Raw genomic sequence first — 18,953 nt, 5'->3', positions numbered from 1 at the left:
GGTGATCATTTTACAATGTTCTCTTGATTCTGGATCAGTTCCTGTGGATTGGAAGGTAGCAAATGTTATCCCACTTTTTAAGAAAGGAGGGAGAGAAAACAGGAGATTATAGACCAGTTAGCCTGACATCGGTGGTGGGGAAGTTGCTGGAGTCAATTATTAAAGATGTAATAACAGTGGATTTGGAGAGTAGTAACAGGATCGGTCCAAGTCAGCATGGATTTATGAAGGGGAAATCTTGTTTGACTAATCTTCTGGAATTGTTTGAGGATGTAACAAGTAAAATGGATAAAGGAGAGCCAGTAAATGTAGTGTATCTGGACGTTCAGAAAGCCTTTGATAAGGTCCCACACAGAAAATTAGTGGGCAAAATTAGAGCACATGGTATTGGGGGTATGATATTGACATGGATCGAAAATTGGTAGGTAGACAGGAAAAAAAGAGTAGGAATTAACGGGTCCTTTTCAGAATGGCAGGCAGTGACTTGATCCTGTGACCGCAGCTATTTACAATATATTTTCATGATTTAGATGAAGGAATTAAAAGTAACATAAGCAAATTTACAGATGACACAAAGCTGGGTGGCAGAGTGAACTGTGAGGAAGATGCTATGAGGATGCAGGGTGACTTGGGTAGGTTGGGTGAGTGAGCAATGTATGGCAGATGCAGTATAATGTGGATAAATGTGAGGTTATCCACTTTGGTGGCAAGAACGAGGCAGATTATAATTTGAATGGTACCAGATTAAGAAAAGGGGAAGCTGTAGGAGTCCTTGTACATCAGTCACTGAAAGTAAGCATGCAGGTACAGCAGGCAGTGAAGAAAGCTAATGACATGTTGGTCTTCATGACGAGAGAATTTGAGTAGAGGAGCAAAGGGGTCCTTCTGCAATTGTATAGGGCCCTGGTGAGGCCATAGCTGGATATTGTGTGCAGTTTTGGTCTCCTAATTTGAGGAACGACATTCTTGCTATTGAGGGAGAGCAGCATAGGTTCATGAGGTTAATTCCCAGGATGGCGGGACTGTCATATGACAGTCGGAAATTCTGAAATTTAGAAGGATCAGAGCGGATCTTATAGAAACATATAAGATTATTAAGACATTGGACAAGCTAGATGCTCCCGATGTTGGGGGAGTCCAGAAACAGGGGCCACAATTTTAGAATGAGAGCTAGGCCATTTAGAACTGAGATGAGGAAAAACTTTTTCACCCAGAGTTGTGAGTTTGTGGAATTCTCTGCCTCAGAAGGCAGTAGAGGCCGATTCACTGGATGCATTCAAAAGAGAGTCAGATAGGGCTCTTAGGGCTAGTGGAATCAAGGGATATGGGGAGAAGGCAGGAACGGGGGAGATTGTGGATAATCAACCATGATCACATTGAATGGCGGTGCTGGCTCGAAGGGCCGAATGGTCTGCTCTTGCACTAATTTTTCTGTTTCTCTGTTATGGGCAGAAGGCAGGAGAATGGGGTGAGGGAGAGATGAATCAGCCATGATTGAATGGCGGAGTAGACTTGATGGGCCAAATTGCCTAATCCTACTCCTGTCACATGATCTTATGAACTATATGTGGCTGTAGAGGTAGATGTGATAATGGAGTTTACGAGGCAGTAGATAGGCACATGAATATGCAAGGAATGGGGAGATATGGATGATATGCAGGTAGATAAGCGATGGTCTTGGCATCATGTTCATTGTGTGCTGAAGGGCCTGTCCTTGTGCTGTGCTGCTCCATGTTTTGTGTGTCGTTGCTTCACTCTCTCTGAGACTGCGTCGCTACAAACCATTGGTTTCGGTGACTTGCACCTGGCCACCTCTGGCCCAGATGTCGGTGACGGCCGTCATGACCGCCAGGCACCTGCCAAAGTCTTCGGCCGGACACCGGGCGGCGAGAGAGGAGAGTTTGCGAGCTACCTTGAGGGCCTGGCGGTATCGCTCCTGCTGCACCTTGGCCCGCTCCCTCGGCGACGCGGGCGGGAGCTGACCGCCGAGGAAGTGCTCCTGCGTCCAGCGAGCGGCGCAGAGCGAGGGCTCAAAGAGGTCGGAGCCCAGCAGCCGCCGGAGAGCCAGGACGTGCCGGCAGGGGAGCCTCATGGAGGTGCGGAAGGCACACTGGCAGCTGGCCTGGTCCGTCACCAGGGCCCGGCGCCGGCACACGGGAAAGGCCCTCTCGGCCTCCACACTGAGAAAGGAGACCGACTCCGCTTCCTGCAGCTCCGTACGCACCCGGCGGAAGGCGAAGTCGGTGAGCAGCGCCCGGTAGGAAGACTCCGCGGAGTTGTCCTCTGGCCCTGCGGGGGGCTCACTCTGCAACACCCGCTGGTCGCACTCGGCCCGCACCGTGTCCACGGCCTTCAGGACGTCCCGGGTGAAGGAGGTCACGTTGGAGAAGTCCTCGACCGCGGCCGCCAGCCTCTGGCTCATCACCTGCACCCGCTGGAGGGTGCTGGTGAGGTAGCTCTCGTTCTCGTGCTTGAAGCCCTCCACCCACTGGCGGCAGGACCCGTGCCACGTCTTGTGGAAGTAGTCGACGGCGCTCTCCACGTTGGAGTCCAGCAGCTGGCGGTACAGCAGGTCGTAGTCCTCAGTCGACGTCGCGTAACACATACTGTGCAGGATCTGCAGCAGCTGGCTCCTGGCGGGAAGAAAGGGAAGAGGAGACAAGGTGAGGAACCTCCCGGTGCAGCACGGTGGCGTAGCGGTAGAGTTGCTGCCTTACAGTGCCAGTCCCAGGATCCATCCTGACTACAGGCATTGTCTGTGTGGAGTTTGTACGTTCTCCCTGTGACCATGTGGGTTTCCTCCGGGTTCTCCGGGTTCCCCCCAAGTTCCAAAGACGTGCAGGTTTGTACGTTAATTGGCCTCTGTAAATTGTCCCGTGTGTCGCCCAGAACTAGTGTGAACCAAAGATACTAGAGGAACAAGATGGACCACTCCGCTGAAATGGCCTATACTGAAGTGTAGTGTGTAAAGGAGCGGGACGTCCGCCATTTTAGTAAGCAAAACCCGCCGTTCGTTCTGCCTCTCGCAGTGTAATCAGTGTTTTGAGGGAACAGTATGTGTGATGATACCATCAAAAAAACAGAAAAGATCTCATCTATCAAGTCATAGATTTTTGTTATTTTTTCTTTTTAAATGTTTCTGCAATTTTCTTCCCACTAAAATGGTGCCATGACCTTCTACGGTTTTTAACGTCGAGTGGTCTATCTTGTTCCTCTAGTATCTTTGGTGTGAACGGGTGATTAATGGTCGGGCTGGACTCAGTGGGGCAAAGGGCCCGTTTCCAATCTGTATTTCCAAAACTAAACCAAACTCTCACCTCAACAGTCCCCAACGGCTACAAGAAAAACTCCAACATTTCTTTCCCTACGAAATATAAAGTGACCTCCTCAATGACTACTGAACAGTGGAGTCAAACAGCACGGAAATAGGCCACTCGGCCCAACTCGTCCTTGCTGACTAACATGCCCCATCTAATGCTGACCAACATGCCCCATCTAATGCTGACTAACATGCCCCATCTAATGCTGACCAACATGCCCCATCTAATGCTGACTAACATGCCCCATCTAATGCTGACCAACATGCCCCATCTAATGCTGACCAAGATGCCCCATCTAATGCTGACCAAGATGCCCCATCTAATGCTGACCAACATGCCCCATCTAATGCTGACCAAGATGCCCCATCTAATGCTGACCAACATGCCCCATCTAATGCTGACCAAGATGCCCCATCTAATGCTGACCAACATGCCCCATCTAATGCTGACCAAGATGCCCCATCTAATGCTGACCAAGATGCCCCATCTAATGCTGACCAAGATGCCCCATTTACTGCTGACCAAGATGCCCCATCTAATGCTGACCAAGATGCCCCATCTAATGCTGACCAACATGCCCCATCTAATGCTGACCAAGATGCCCCATCTAATGCTGACCAGATGCCCCATCTAATGCTGACCAAGATGCCCCATCTAATGCTGACCAACATGCCCCATCTAATGCTGACCAAGATGCCCCATCTAATGCTGACCAGATGCCCCATCTAATGCTGACCAGATGCCCCATCTAATGCTGACCAAGATGCCCCATCTAATGCTGACCAAGATGCCCCATCTAATGCTGACCAAGATGCCCCATCTAATGCTGACCAAGATGCCCCATTTAATGCTGACCAAGATGCCCCATTTAATGCTGACCAACATGCCCCATCTAATGCTGACCAACATGCCCCATCTAATGCTGACCAACATGCCCCATCTAATGCTGACCAACATGCCCCATCTAATGCTGACCAACATGCCCCATCTAATGCTGACCAAGATGCCCCATCTAATGCTGACCAAGATGCCCCATCTAATGCTGACCAGATGCCCCATCTACAGAAAGGGGAGAGGAGGGGGCAAAAGGGGAAGGAGCAGGCAAAGGGGGAGAAGAGGGTGGAAAGGAGGAGGGAGAGTGGGGCAGGGGTAGACTGGATTGTGCAGACCATGTTGAGGAATGAGTCGCACCCTTATCTGACCCACGCCGTGACAGGAGGAGGAATATTTGGGATAACCCAACCTCCACCTCCCCCGCCCGCTCCGGTCCCACGACGGAATCACGATGCCAGAGCTTATTGTTGCCCGATGGTGGAGGAGAGGAGTGGGAGGAGAGCAGAGGGAAGGAGAGGAGGGGAGGAGGGGGAAGATGAGAGGGGGAAGGAGGCGAGGAGGGGGAAGGAGGCGAGGAGGGGGAAGAGGGGAGGAGTGGGTGAAGTGGGTGAGGAGGAAACAGGAGTAGGGGAAAGGAGAGAAGGGGCGGAGGTGAAGGAGCGAAGGAGAGAAGAGGGAGAAAGAAAGAAGGGAAGGAGGAGCGGGTAAGAAAGAAGGAAAGAAGAAAGAGAGAGAGGGCAGAGAGTGGAGGAGATGGGACATGGGTAGACTGGATTGTGCAGAGGGATGAGAGTCACAACTTTACCAAACCAACACAATCTGACAGGAGGAGGAATATTTGGGCCCCCCACCCGCCCGCCCGCCCGCTCCGCTCCGGCCCCACGAGGGAATGGCGGTGCCAGTGCTTACTGTTGCCCGGCGGTTACGTGCAGCTTCTCGGCGGTCACGTGGTCCTGGAAGACGCTCAGGGTGTGGGCGAGGCAGGCCAGCGGCTTGCAGTGGGGCAGCACGTCGGTCACCAGCTCCCCGTCACACGCCTGGCCGCCGACCACCACCGCCCGCGTTCCCTCCGCCGCCGGGTTCTTCTGCCTGAAGATGCGCAGAAGCTGCCGGACGGTCTCGCGCTCCTCGCTCTGCAGGAACCACAGGCACGCCAGCTCGCTCTCCCCGTTGCCGTCGATGGCCAGCAGCAGGTAGGTGGGCAGCCACAGGCCCGCCCAGCTGTAGGTGGCGCCCACCAGCAGCACCTCGGGGAACCTCTCGAAGGTCTGCTTCATGCGGCCGTCCTGGTAGTAGATGGCCTGCAACACGTTGGCCTTGTTCACCACCACCACCACCGTGCCGTCTGCAAGCAAACGCAGACAAGAGTTATAGAAACACAGAAAATAGGTGCAGGAGGAGGCCATTTGGCCCTTCGAACCAGCACCGCTATTCAATGTGATCATGCCTGATCATCCACAATCAGTAGAGCTCTATCTAACTCTCTTTTAAATTCATCCAGTGAATTGGCCTCCACTGCCTTCTGTGGCAGAGAATTCCACAAATTCATAACTCTCTGGGTGAAAAAGTGTCTTCTCACCTCAGTTTTAAATGGCCTCCCCTTTATTCTTACACTGTGTCCCCTGGTTCTGGACTCCCCCAAAATTGGGAACATTTTTCCTGCATCTAGCTTGTCTAGTCCTTTTATAATCTTATACGTCTCTTTAAGATCCCCTCTCGTCCTTCTAAACTCCAGTGAATACATCCCCAGTCTTTCCTCATATGACAAGAACAGGCAGAACAAGGGACTGACCCACTCTCACCCTGGCCACAAACTCTTTGAAGTAGAAACACAGAAAATAGGTGCAGGAGTAGGCCATTCGGCCCTTCGAGCCAGTACCGCCATTCAATATGATCATGGCTGATCATCCAGAATCAGTACCCTGTTCTGGCTTTCTCCCCATATCCCTTGATTCCATCAGCCCTAAGACCTACAGTGCATTCAGAAAGTATTCTGACCCCTTCACCTTTTCCACATTTTGTTACATTACAGCCTTATTTTAAAATGAATTAAATTCTTTTTTTTTAAATCGTCAATCTACACGCAATACCCCAGAATGAAGAAGCGAAAACAGGTGTTTAGAAACTTTTGCAAAGTAATTTAAAAGAAATAGCTGAAATATCACATTTACATAAGTATTCAAACCTTTGCTATGATGCTCAAAATTGAGCTGAGGTTCATTTTGTTTCCATTCATTATCCTTGAGATGTTTCTACAACTTGATTGGAGTCCACCAGTGGTAAATTAAATTGATTAGACATGATTTGAAAATGCACACACCTATCTATATAAGATCCCACAGTTGACAGTGCATGTCAGAGCACAAACCAAGACATGAAGAAGAAGGAATTGTCCGTAGATCTCTGAGACAGGATTGTGTCGAGATACAGATATGGGGAAGGGTAGAAAACACTTTCTGCAGCATTGCAGGTCCCTGAAGAGCACAGTGGCCTCCATCATTCTTAAATGGAAAAACTTTGGAACCACCAGGATTCTTCATAGAGCTGGCCACTCGGCCAAACTGAGCAATCAGGGGAGAAGGGCCTTGGTCAGGGAGGTGACCAAGAACCCGATGATCACTGACATAGCTCCAGAGGTCCTCTGTGAAGATGGGAGAAACTTCCAGAAGGCCAACTTTATCTGCAGGACTCCACCAGTCAGGCCTTTATGGTAGAGTGGCCAGGCGGAAGCCATTCCTCAGTAAAAGGCACATGATGGCCTGCTTGGAGTTTGCCAAAAGGCACCTAAAGGACTCACTGACCATGAGAGATAAGATTCTCTTGTCTGATGAAACCAAGATTGAACTCTTTGGCCTGAATGCCAAACGTCACGTTTGGGGGGAGCCAGGCACTGCTCATCACCTGGCCAATACCATACCTTCGGTGAGGCATGGTGGTGGCAGCATCATGTTGTGGGGATGTTTTTCAGCGGCAGGAACTGGGACACTAGTCAGGATCAAGGGAAAAATGAACAGAGCAAAGTAAAGGGAGATCCTTGATGAAAACCTGCTCCAGAGCATTCTGGACCTCAGACTGGGGAGGAGGTTCACCTTCCAACAGGACAATGACCCCAAGCACACAGCCAAGACAACGCAGGAGTGGCTTCATGACAAGTCTGTGAATGTCCTTGAGTGGCCCAGCCAGAACCCGGACATCTCTGGAGGGACCTGAAAATAGATGTGCATCGACACTCCCCATCCAACCTGACAGAGCTTGAGAGAAGAATGGGAGAAATTACCCAAATACAGGTGTGCCAAGCTTGTAGCGTCATACCCAAGAAGACTTGAGGCTGTAATTACTGCCAAAGATGCCTCAACAAAGTACTGAGTAAAGGGTCTGAATACATTTGTAAATGTGATATCAGTTATTTCTTTTTAATTACTTTGCAAAAATTTCTAAACACCTGTTTTCACTTTTTTATTATGGGGTATTGTGTGTAGATTGATGATTACAAAAATAATTAATCCATTTTAAAATAAGGCTGTAACATAACAAAATGTGGAAAAAGTGAAGGTGTGTGAATACTTTCTGAATGCACTGTATATCTAACTCTCTCATGAAGCCCTCCCCTCTGGGCACATCCAGACACAAAAACAGCCTCTTCCCACGAGTGGTAGGTCTAGTTAACAACCACTCTACACCACTACATTCTGGTCTGTAAGACAAACAATTATGAACTCTCCAAGTGCATTTTAGATATTTACACGTGCAATATTTAGCAAAGCTGCCACTTATTACTCTTGCACTTTATTTTACATTGTTTAATTATAATGTTTTTTTAATTGTCTGCTGTCTCGTGTTTTTACCAGGTGCGAGCAATGCACCGTCAAATTCCTTGTTTGTGTACAAACTAGGCCGATAAATGGACTCTGATTCTGAAATGGATTCTGAACAAAGCACTGGTAACGCACAGTGGCAGTGGTGAGGTACGTTTGCCTTCATCGGTCGGTGCACTGAGTACAAGAGTCAGATAGTCAAGATGCAGCTCTATCAAACTCTGGAGAAACAAGGATCTGCAGATGCTGGTTCAATAGACAATAGGTGCAGGAGGAGGCCATTCGGCCCTTCGAACCAGCACCGCCATTCAATGTGATCATGGCTGATCATTCTCAATCATTACCCCGTTCCTGCCTTCTCCCCATACCTCCTGACTCCGCTATCCTTAAGAGCTCTATCTAGCTCTCTCTCGAATGCATTCAGAGAATAGGCCTCCACTGCCTTCTGAGGCAGAGAATTCCACAGATTCACAACTCTCTGACTGAAAAGGTGTTTCCTCATCTCAGTTCTAAATGGCCTACCCCTTATTCTTAAACTGTGGCCCCTTGTTCTGGACTCCCCCAACATTGGGGACATGTTTCCTGCCTCTAACGTGGCCAACCCCTTAATAATCTTAGACGTTTCGATAAGATCTCCTCTCATCCTTCTAAATTCCAGTGTATACAAGCCTAGTCGCTCCAGTCTTTCAACATATGACAGTCCCGCCATTCCGGTTCATGACAAAAGACAAAGTGTGAGAGTTACTCAACAGGTCAGGCAGCATCTCTGGAGTTTCCCTCTACCCTGACTCTCAGTCTGAATAAGAGTCTTGACCTGAAATGTCTCCTATTCTTTTTCTCCAGAGATGCTGCCTGACCCGCTGAGTTATCGCAGCATTTTGTGTCCATCTCCAGTGTAAACCAGCATCTGCAGTTCTTTCCCACACATGTCTGGAAAACATGGATACGTGATATTTCAGGTTGGGACCCTTCTTCAACTAATTGTGGCAAGTCGGGGGCAGGGGAGGAGGAGGAAGAAAGCTGGAAGGGAGATGGGGGCAGGACAATAGACAATAGGTGCAGGAGTAGGCCATTCAGCCCTTCGAGCCAGCACCGCCATTCAATGCGATCATGGCTGATCACTCTCAATCAGTACCCCGTTCCTGCCTTCTCCCCATACCCCCTCACTCCGCTATCCTTAAGAGCTCTATCCAGCTCTCTCTTGAAAGCATCCAACGAACTGTCCTCCACTGCCTTCTGAGGCAGAGAATTCCACATCTTCACCACTCTCTGACTGAAAAAGTTCTTCCTCATCTCAGTTCTAAATGGCCTACCCCTTATTCTTAAACTGTGCAGACAAAGCCTTGCAAGTGACAGGTGGAGGAAGGAACTGCAGATGCAGCCTGGGTGGGGTGGGTGGAGTTACAGGAGGGAAGAGTCATCTGAAGAGAGCGTGGCACGATCCAAGAGCGATCCCATGAGAAAGTATTGGGGACACAGCTGTAGAGTTGCTGCCTTACAGCGCTATAGACCCGGGTTCAATCCTGACTGTGGGTGCGGTCTGTACGGAGTTTGTACGTTCATGGGTTTTCTCTGGGTGTTCCGGTTTCCGCCCACACTCCAAAGACTTGCAGTATTGTAGGTTACTTGGTTTCAGTAAGTTGTAAAAAGAAATGGCCCCTTGTGTGTGTAAGTTAGCGTACAGGACCATCGCTGGTCAGCACCAACTCGATGGGCCAAACGGCCAGTTTCCACGCTGTATCTCTGAAGTGTAAAAGTCATTGACTATCCCAGGGGAGAGGAGGGAGTGATCTAGTGACAAGACAGTGCACTATCATGAGATGGGGGAAGGAGGATCTACACCCAATCCTCATCCATTTATTTGGAATATTGGGAGCAGTTCTGGCCCCATGTCTAAGGAAGGGTGTGCTGGCGGTGGAGAGGGTCCAGAGGAGGTTTACCAGAATGATACCAGGAATGTCTGGATTAACATCTGATCAGTGTTTGAAGGCACTGGGCCTGTACTCGCTGGAGTTTAGAACGATGAGGAGGGGCCTCGTTGAAACTTACCAGATAGTGAAATGCCAGGGTAGAGTGCATGTGGAAAGAATCTTTCCACCTGTGGGAGAGTCTAGGAATCATGGCTGATCTATCTTTCCCTCTCAACCCCATTTGCCACCCTAACGAATGAAGAACCTGTCAATCTCTGCTTTATAAATAGCCACAGACTTGGCCTCCACAGCCATCTGTGGCAATGATTTCCACAGATTCACCACCCTCTGACTAAAGAAATTCCTTATCATCTCCTTTCTAAAGGAACATCCTTTTATTGTGAGGCTGCGCCCTCTGGTCCATGACTCTCCCACTAGTGTAAACATCCTCGCCACATCCACTTTATCCGGTCCTTTCACTATTCGGTAAGTTTCAGTGAGGTCCCCCCTCATCCTTCTAAACTCCAGTGAGTACAGGCCCAGAGCCATCAAACGCTCATCATACGTTAACCCAATAAAGGGGTGATCCGCATTATTCCGGAATGAAGGAAGGATGCAGGATAGCCCAGGACAAGAGAGGGAGAGGTGCAAACCTGGAGCAGCCGGTTAGGCCTGGGACAAGTGAGGAGACCTTCACCTACCTTGATTCTTGATCAGTACGGGTGTCAGAGGTTATGGGGAGAAGGCAGGAGAATGGGGTTAGGGGAGAGAGATAGATCAGCCATGATTGAATGACGGAGTAGACCTGATGGGCCGAATGGCCTAATTCTACCCCTATTCCTTATGACCTTACCCTTGACGGCTGCCAGTGTGGGCACCATCATCTCCAAGTCGGTTTTGTTGGTGTTGAACTCGTCCCATTTCTCCTTGCGTGCGGGGCTATGGGCATCCTCATCAGTGAGCACCTTGCCGGCAACCTCCCCCAGCTGCACCTGGACACCCGCTCCATTACTCCGCAGCGAGACGATGGAAGTGGGGTCCACGCGCAGCGCTGTAACAAAGCGCCTTTGGTGCCGGAGCCTCTCCTCCTCTTCCTGTGGGGTACAAGCAAGATCCTAGGGTCAGTTCATCCGGTTTGGAGGTCAATTGTCCTCTGTAAATTGCCCCGAGCGTGTCGGGAGTGGATGAGAAAGTAGGACAACATAGAACCAGTGCACACAGGTGGTCGATGATCAGCGTGGACTAGGTAGGCCTATGTTTCCATGCTGTATCTGTAAACTAAACTCAGATCCCATATTAGAACACAGAACAGCACAGGAATGGGCCCTCCAGCCTACATTATCTGTGCCAAACATGATGCCAAGTTGAACTGATCTCATCTCCCTGTACATGATCCATATCGCTCTATTCCCTGAACTTCCATGTGCCTTTCCCAAAGCCTCTTAAACACCCCTATCGTATCTGCATCCACCACCATCTCTAGCAGTGCATTCCCAGCCCCCACCCCTCTCTGTGTAAAAATCTTGCCTCGCACATTAAACCTCCCCCCTCTCACCATATCACTCTGTCGTCTAGTGTTGGACATTTCCACCCTGGGCACAAGCCTCTGACTGCCGACCTTAACTTTATATACTTCCGTCGAGTCTTCCCTCAACCTCTGACGCTCCAGAAAAAATAACCCAAGTTTATTCAACCTCCCCCTGTAGCTGAAACCCTCTAATCCAGGCAGCATTCTGGTCAACCTCCTCTGCACCCTCTCCAAAGCCTCCACACCTTTCCTGTAATGGAGCGACTAGAACTGCAAATAATACTCCAAATGCAGTCTAACTAAAGCCCTATAGAGCTGCATCATGACTTGCTGACTCTTATATTTAATGCCCCTAGCACAGAAGACAAGCATACCACACGTTTCACCCATACTGGTTAACATATGATGATCGTTTGTCAGCACTGGGCCTGTACTCGATAGAGTTTGAAGAATGAGAGGGGACCTCATTGAAACGTACCAAATAGTGAAACGTTTGGATAAATGTGGAGAGGATGCTTCCTCCAGTGGAAGAGTGTCGGACAAGAGGCCATAGCTTCAGAATTAAAGGACATTCCTTTAGGAAGGAGAGGAGGAATTTCTTGAGTCAGAGGGTGGTGAATTGGTGGAATTCTTTGCCACAGAAGGCTGTGGAGACCAAGTCAGTGGATATATTTATGGCAGAGATAGATGGATTCTTAATTATTGCTGGTGTCAGGGGTTATGGGGAGAAGGCAGATGAATGGGGTTAGGAGGGAGAGATAGATCAGCCGTGATTGAATGGCGGAATAGACGATGGGCTGAATGGCCTAATTCTGCTCCTGTCACTTATGAGGCCTTCTTCACCACCCCATCTACTTGTGCTGCCTCCTTCAGTGAGCTATGAACTTGAACTCCAAGATCCCTCTGCACATCAATGTTGTTAATGGTCATGTCATTAACTGTCTACTCTCCTTGCATTTAACCTGTCAAAGTGCATCACCTCACACTTGCTCAGGTTAAACTCCATCTGCCATTTCTCCGCCCCTTTCTGCAGCTGGTCTACGTTCTGATATCTACTGACAGCATAGGAGCAAAGAGGTCCTTCTACAGTTGTACCGGGCCCTGGTGAGACCGCACCTGGAGTACTGTGTGCAGTTTTGGTCTCCAAATTTGAGGAAGGATATTCTTGCTATGGAGGGCGTGCAGCGTAGGTTCACTAGGTTAATTCCCGGAATGGCGGGACTGTCGTATGTTGAAAGGCTGGAGCGATTGGGCTTGTATACACTGGAATTTAGAAGGATGAGGGGGGATCTTATTGAAACATATAAGATAATTAGGGGATTGGACACATTAGAGGCAGATAACATGTTCCCAATGTTAGGGGAGTCCAGAACAAGGGGCCACAGTTTGAGAATAAGGGGTAGGCCATTTAGAACGGAGATGAGGAAGAACTTTTTCAGTCAGAGGGTGGTGAAGGTGTGGAATTCTCTGCCTCAGAAGGCAGTGGAGGCCAGTTCGTTGGATGCTTTCAAGAGAGAGCTGGATAGAGCTCTTAAGGATAGCGGAGTGAGGGGGTATGGGGAGAAGGCAGGAACGGGGTACTGATTGAGTGATCAGCCATGATCGCATTGAATGGCGGTGCTGGCTCGAAGGGCTGAATGGCCTACTCCTGCACCTATTGTCTATTGTCTATTTCTCGTTGTCTGCAACTCCTAATTTTGGTGTCATTAACAAACTTACTCACCAACCCATCTACATTTACGCCTCGGTCAGATATATATATATATAATACAAAATCTCTCTAACTCTGGCCCCAGCCCATTCCTGAATTTTTATCCCTGTCCAATTGACTTTGCCTTCAGCAGCTATTTGGAACTTTCTCCCTCTGTGTCTCTGCACCTCCACAACTACCATGGGGTAAAAACAATCGGACCATATTCCCCATCTAGTTTAGTCTAGTTTCTTGTCACGTGTACCAAAAAGCTTTTTTGTTGCATGCTACCAGTCCATGGAACGACTATTCATGATTACAATCAAGCCGTCCACAGTCGAAATGTGCAGGAAGGAACTGCAGATGCTGGTTTAAACCGAAGATAGATACAAAAAGCTGCTGTAACTCAGCGGGTCAGGAAGCATCAATCTGAAGATGGGTCTCGACCTGAAATTTCACCTATTCCTTTTCTGGTCTGAAGAGGGGTCTTGCCCCGAAACGTCATGTATTCCTTTTCTCCAGAGATGCTGTCTGACCTGCTGAGTTCCTCCGGATTTTTGTGTCTAAGCCGTCCACAGTCCACAGACACAGGATAAAGGGAATAATGATTAGCATCAGATAAAGTCCAGTAAAGTCCAATTAAAGATAGTCCGAGAGTCTCCATTCTATGCCTCTCATGAACAGATATACTTCTTTCAGATCACCCTCAGACACTCTTGCCTCCTTAAACCCCATTATAAGACATTCCTTGAAATCCACCAACTCCACCTAAGTTATAGGTCATCTCCAGAATCCCTGCTAAGGCAGTTCACATCAATTACTTTGATAATGTCCCTGAAAGCGGGAGGTATTTTTAGTGTGTTAGAACTACGTAAATAAAACTTGTTACTGTGAGGGAAATGACTAGTGATATTGATGTATCAGTCTGACTCTGTTAAACAATGCCAAAGTTGTCAGAGTTCAGAGGCTGGATTGATATCTCAGTGGGGGAGTGTGATATCATCCCATAGAATCACACCGCCTCTTCCACCTACATTATCGGCAATGACCATCAAGCACCCATCTTGTTCTGTTCTATGTGTCGGGGCAGCACGGTGGTGCAGCGGAAGAGTTGCTGTGTTACAGCGCCAGAGACTCGGGTTTGATCCTGACTACGGGTGCTGTCTGTACGGAGATTGTACGTTCTTACCATGGGTTTTCTTCGGGGCTGCGGTTTCCTCTCACACACTAAAGATGTACAGGTTTATAGGCTAATTGGCTTGCTAAAATTGAAAGTTGTCCCTGATGTGGGTAGGATAGCGTTAATGTGCAGGGATCGCTGGTCAGCCTGGACTCGGTGGGCTGAAGGGCCTGTTTACACGCTGTATGTCTAAACGAAACAGCAGATTCTAGTTCACGCCAATTCGAGACACAAAAAGACGTACAGGTATGTAGGTTAATTGGCTGGGTAAAATGTAAAAAAAGTAAAAATAAAAATAAATAAAAATTGTCTCTAGTGGGTGTAGGATAGTGTTAATGTACGGGGATCGCTGGGCGGCACGGACTTGGTGGGCCGAAAAGGCCTGTTTCTGGCTGTATATATATGATATGATATGATATGATAATTCAGCGGGTCAGTCAACATCTCTGGAGAAAAGAAAAAGGTGACATTTCGGGTCGAGACCCTTCTTCAGACCAGCCAGGAAGGACCCGAAACGTCACCTATTCCTTTTCTCCAGAGATGATGCTTGACCCGCTGAGTTCCTCCAGCTTGTTGTGTCCATCTTTGTTGCTATGTATTATGTTTTCTTGAACCAATGCTGCACAAATCCCATTTTATTGCAGCCTACAGCTTTAAGTCCCACCGATATGCATAGGTGCCACAGGTAACATTCTCTCACAGGCAAAGACACGGGCAGAGAGACGGGCAGAGTTCTTATAAGCTCGTTGTAAATAATTACGTGGACATATTCTGGATGGCATGTTGGCGCAGCTGTAGTGTTGCTGCCTTACAGCGCTTGCAGTGGCTGAGACCCAAGTTCGATTCCGACCATGAGTGCTGTCTGTGTGGAGTTTTTACGTTCCCCCAGGTGACCTGCGTGGGTTTTCTCCAAGCACTTCAGTTTCCTCCCACTCTAAATATGTACAGGTATGGAGGTTCATTGGGTTGGTGTATGTGTAAATTGCCCCTAGTGTGTGTAGGATAGTGTTAATGTGGGGGGAGGGTGATCGCCGGTCGGCATGAACTCGGTTGGCCGAAGGGCCTGTTTCTGTGCTGTATTGCTGAACTAAGATATTCAACAGCCCAGGATCCAAGGCTGGAACCGAGCAAGTCCAGAACTAGTCCAATGCTGTCTAAAAATGTGGAGAGGTGGGACAACACACACGCACCCCCCCACCCCCCACACACACGCACACATTGACCCGACAATCTGAAGCAGTGGCAGATCCAACAACTCTACCTGGTTGGTGTGTGTGTTCTGCTTTTACCTGCGGCACCGTGTGGTTATGCGATTCATTCATCTCTTTCACCACAAACTTGTTTCCATCCGCAGAAAGCCGGACTTTAATGACACAGGGACACTTCATCTTGTTGGTTCTGAAAAAGACAGTGGGAGGCAGTGTGTAAGCCAACTGGGTGAAGATCAGCAAACGATAGACATAAAATGCTGGAGTAACTCAGCGGGTCGGGAATCATCTCTGGAGAAAAGGAATAGGTGACCCTTCGGATCGAGACCCTTCTTCAGTTTTGTTTAGTTCAGTTTATTGTCACGTGTACCGATGTACAGTGAAAAGCTTTGTTGCATGCTAACCAGTAAGTGGGAAGACAATACATGATTACAATCGAGCCATTTACAGTGATTTATATCACAAAGGAATAACATTTAGTGCAAGGTAAAGTACAAAGAAAGATAGTCCGAGAGTCACCAATGAGGAAGATCACAGTTCAGGACTGCTCTCTCGTTGTGGTAGGATGATTCAGACCAGCAGTATATGGCTATCTTTTACAATCATCACAGAATCCAACAGAAATATTCCATTGACATTGGCCATGAAGCAGTGTGAGTGGGAAGACAAGATGGTGTGCTGAATGACTGCCCTTTGACTGATAATAAACTCTTTCACAAACTGGGGGGACTTGAAGCAACAGCTGCAATAAAATGTGATTCATGCAGGATTGGTGTAAGATAACATAGTACATAACAAAGGAGATGGACACAAAATGCTGGAGTAACTCAGCGGGTCAGGCAGCATCTCTGGAGAAAAGGAATAGGTGACATTTCTGGTTGGGACCCTTTATCAGACTGAGAGTCAGAGGAGAGGGAACTAGGGGGATGAAGGGTTACAAAGAACAAATGAATGAAAGATATGAAAGAACAAATCAAAGCCAGCAACAATGATAAAGAAAAGGTGGAGCCCACAATGGTCCATTGTTGGCGGTGGAGAAGGTGATAAGAAGTTGATACAAACAGTGAAACTAAGCAAGACGACAGTGAAATTAATAGGACGACGAGAATGGGAGAAACTTCTAGTTTACCTCCCCCCTGACTCTCAGTCTTAAGACGGGTGTCAAACCGAAACGTCACCTATTATTTTTCTCCAGAGATGCTGCCCTCCCCGCTGAGTTGCTTCACCATTTTGTGTCTATCTTCAGTGTAAATCAGCATCTGTAGTTTCTTCCTACACATAGTACATAACAAGCTGGGTGCTTGATGGTCATTGCAGGCGGAAGACCCTGTGTGATTTAATGGGATAATATCACACTCCCCCACTGGGATATCAATCCAGTCTCTGAACCATAAAACACAAACTATCAAATTGTCAATTGTCCCAAGTGTGCAGGCAGTGGATGGCAAAGTGGGATAACATGGATAATACCGTGTCCCTTGTGTTAACACAGCAAATTGTATGTCACAAGTGGAATAGATAGGGTGAATGCATAAATCTTTTATCCAGGATTGGGGAATCAAGATCCAGAGGACAGTTTAACATGAGAGGGGAAAGATTTAAAAAGAATGTAAGGGGTAGCCTTTTCTGCACAGTGTGGTGGTAAATGGAACTAGCTTCCAGATGAGGTAGTTTAGGCAGGTACTCTAGCATTTAAAATACATTTGGAAAGGTACATGGATAGGAAAGGTTCTGAGGGCAGGTGGGACTGGTGTACATGGGTCATCTTGATGAGCGTGGGCAAGTTGGACCGAAGGGCCTATTTCTGTGTGGGATGACTCTACCACTCTATACAATCCCAGCGGGTAGGAATGGGAAAATGTGTGGTGGGGGAGAGAGAAGGAGAGAGAGAGAGGTAGAGAGGTAGAGAGAGAGGTAGAAAGGTACAGGGGGAGAGGGGTAGAGAGGTGGAGAGAGGGAGAGGTGGAGGTGAGACGGGGGAGAGAGGTGGGGAGATGCACACACACAATCAAAGATGAACAAAGAGTGCAAAAGAGAGAAAAAAATGAAGAGAGGGGAGAGAGAGACAGAGAAAAAAAAGAGAAAGAGCCAGACAGGGGCTGCAGAGGAGCTGCTGCCTCACAGCGCCGGAGACTCAGGTTCGATCCTGATTACAGGTGCTGTCTGTGCGGAGATTGTACGTCCTCCCTGTGACCACGTGGGTTTTGTCCAAGTGGTTTCCTTCCACATTCTAAAGACGTGCAGGTTTGTGGGTTAATTTGCTTTTGTAAATTGCCCCTCGTGTGTAGAGAGTGGATGAGAAAGTGGGATAACATAGAACTAGTGTGAATGGATGATTGGTGGGCGGTGTGGACTCGATGGGCCGAAAGGCCTGTTTCCATGATGTAACTCTAAACAAAACTAACTACCCAACTGAACTTATATTATTAAATTTAAAAGGATTAAAACATCTTTAAATAAGAACGTAGGAGACAGGAGCAGGTGTCGACCATGTTCCATGTTCTCCCACTTTGTCATCCACTCCCGACACACTCGGGACGATTTACAGAGGGCCAATTAACCAAGAAACCTGCACGTGTTTTGGATATGGGAGGGAACTGAAGCCCACAGAAGAAACACAGCTGGTCACAGAGAGGACGTGCAAACTCCACACATGGAGAGCACCCGTGGTCAGGATGGAACCGGGATCCCCGGCGTTGTGAGGCAGCAGCTCTACCAACTGTGCCGCTGTGCCGCCCCTGCAAGTATTTCCTCACCTCTGGATTGTCCGTTTGCCAGATCCTTTGGTCTTGAATAACTTGCCGCCATGAATGCACGCGTAGTCGATCTCGGCAAAGTTCAGCGCGTCGTTCATCGGGCGCTTGGGTGCCCGACGCCGCTGCGCCTTGATGGTCCGTGAGTGCCTGGTCCACATCTGTACGGAGCTGTCCCTCTGGTAGCGCCGGTACTCCCGGTGCAGCTCGCTGTAGCTCGAGAACTCGGCGCCCACTCGGAAACCCACCACCTGGGACATGGCTGCACGTGCGTCAGATGGAGTTGGCAGACTGATCCCACCTGGAGAGCGGGCACTGAGAATAGACCACAGGCAGCACCTGCAGGTCAGCCAAGGTAGAACACATCACAACAGCTCATATATAGAGTTCAAGAACAGCACGGTGGTCCAACTGTAGAGTCACCGCCTCACAGCGCCAGAGACCCAGGATCCATCCTTTACTCGGATGCTGTCTTTACAGTTTACTTTAGACTTCTGAGAAGAAACAGGCCCTTCAGCCCACTGAGTCCGCGCCAACCAGCGATCACCCCGTATACTAGCACTATACTACATGATAGGACAATTTACAATTTTACAGAAGCTAATTAACCTGCATATCTTTGAAGTGTGGGAGAAACACAAGATCTCAGCAATGCAATTCTCAGCATTGGGAGGAAAATCACGGGATCGTGGATCGGGGTTGGGGGCAATCCTTG

At 48.6% G+C, this 18,953-nt stretch overlaps 1 protein-coding gene across 1 annotated transcript; it reads right to left on the bottom strand.

Annotated features, from left to right (window-relative positions):
• Positions 1 to 1,144: 1,144 nt before the first annotated feature.
• LOC144602799 (zinc finger SWIM domain-containing protein 1-like) lies at positions 1,145 to 18,687 on the bottom strand. The gene is made up of 5 exons (XM_078415926.1): positions 18,242 to 18,687; positions 15,567 to 15,675; positions 10,733 to 10,973; positions 5,064 to 5,499; positions 1,145 to 2,633 (listed from the first exon to the last, which is right to left on the bottom strand). The coding sequence occupies exons 1-5, from the start codon at positions 18,496 to 18,498 to the stop codon at positions 1,775 to 1,777; spliced, it is 1,902 nt and encodes a 633-aa protein (XP_078272052.1). The 5' UTR covers positions 18,499 to 18,687; the 3' UTR covers positions 1,145 to 1,774.
• Between the last annotated feature and the right edge of the window lie 266 nt (positions 18,688 to 18,953).

Source organism: Rhinoraja longicauda, chromosome 19 (genome assembly GCF_053455715.1).
Source record: "Rhinoraja longicauda isolate Sanriku21f chromosome 19, sRhiLon1.1, whole genome shotgun sequence".
NCBI lineage: Eukaryota > Metazoa > Chordata > Chondrichthyes > Rajiformes > Arhynchobatidae > Rhinoraja > Rhinoraja longicauda.
This window is presented reverse-complemented; position numbering and strand designations above follow the sequence as displayed.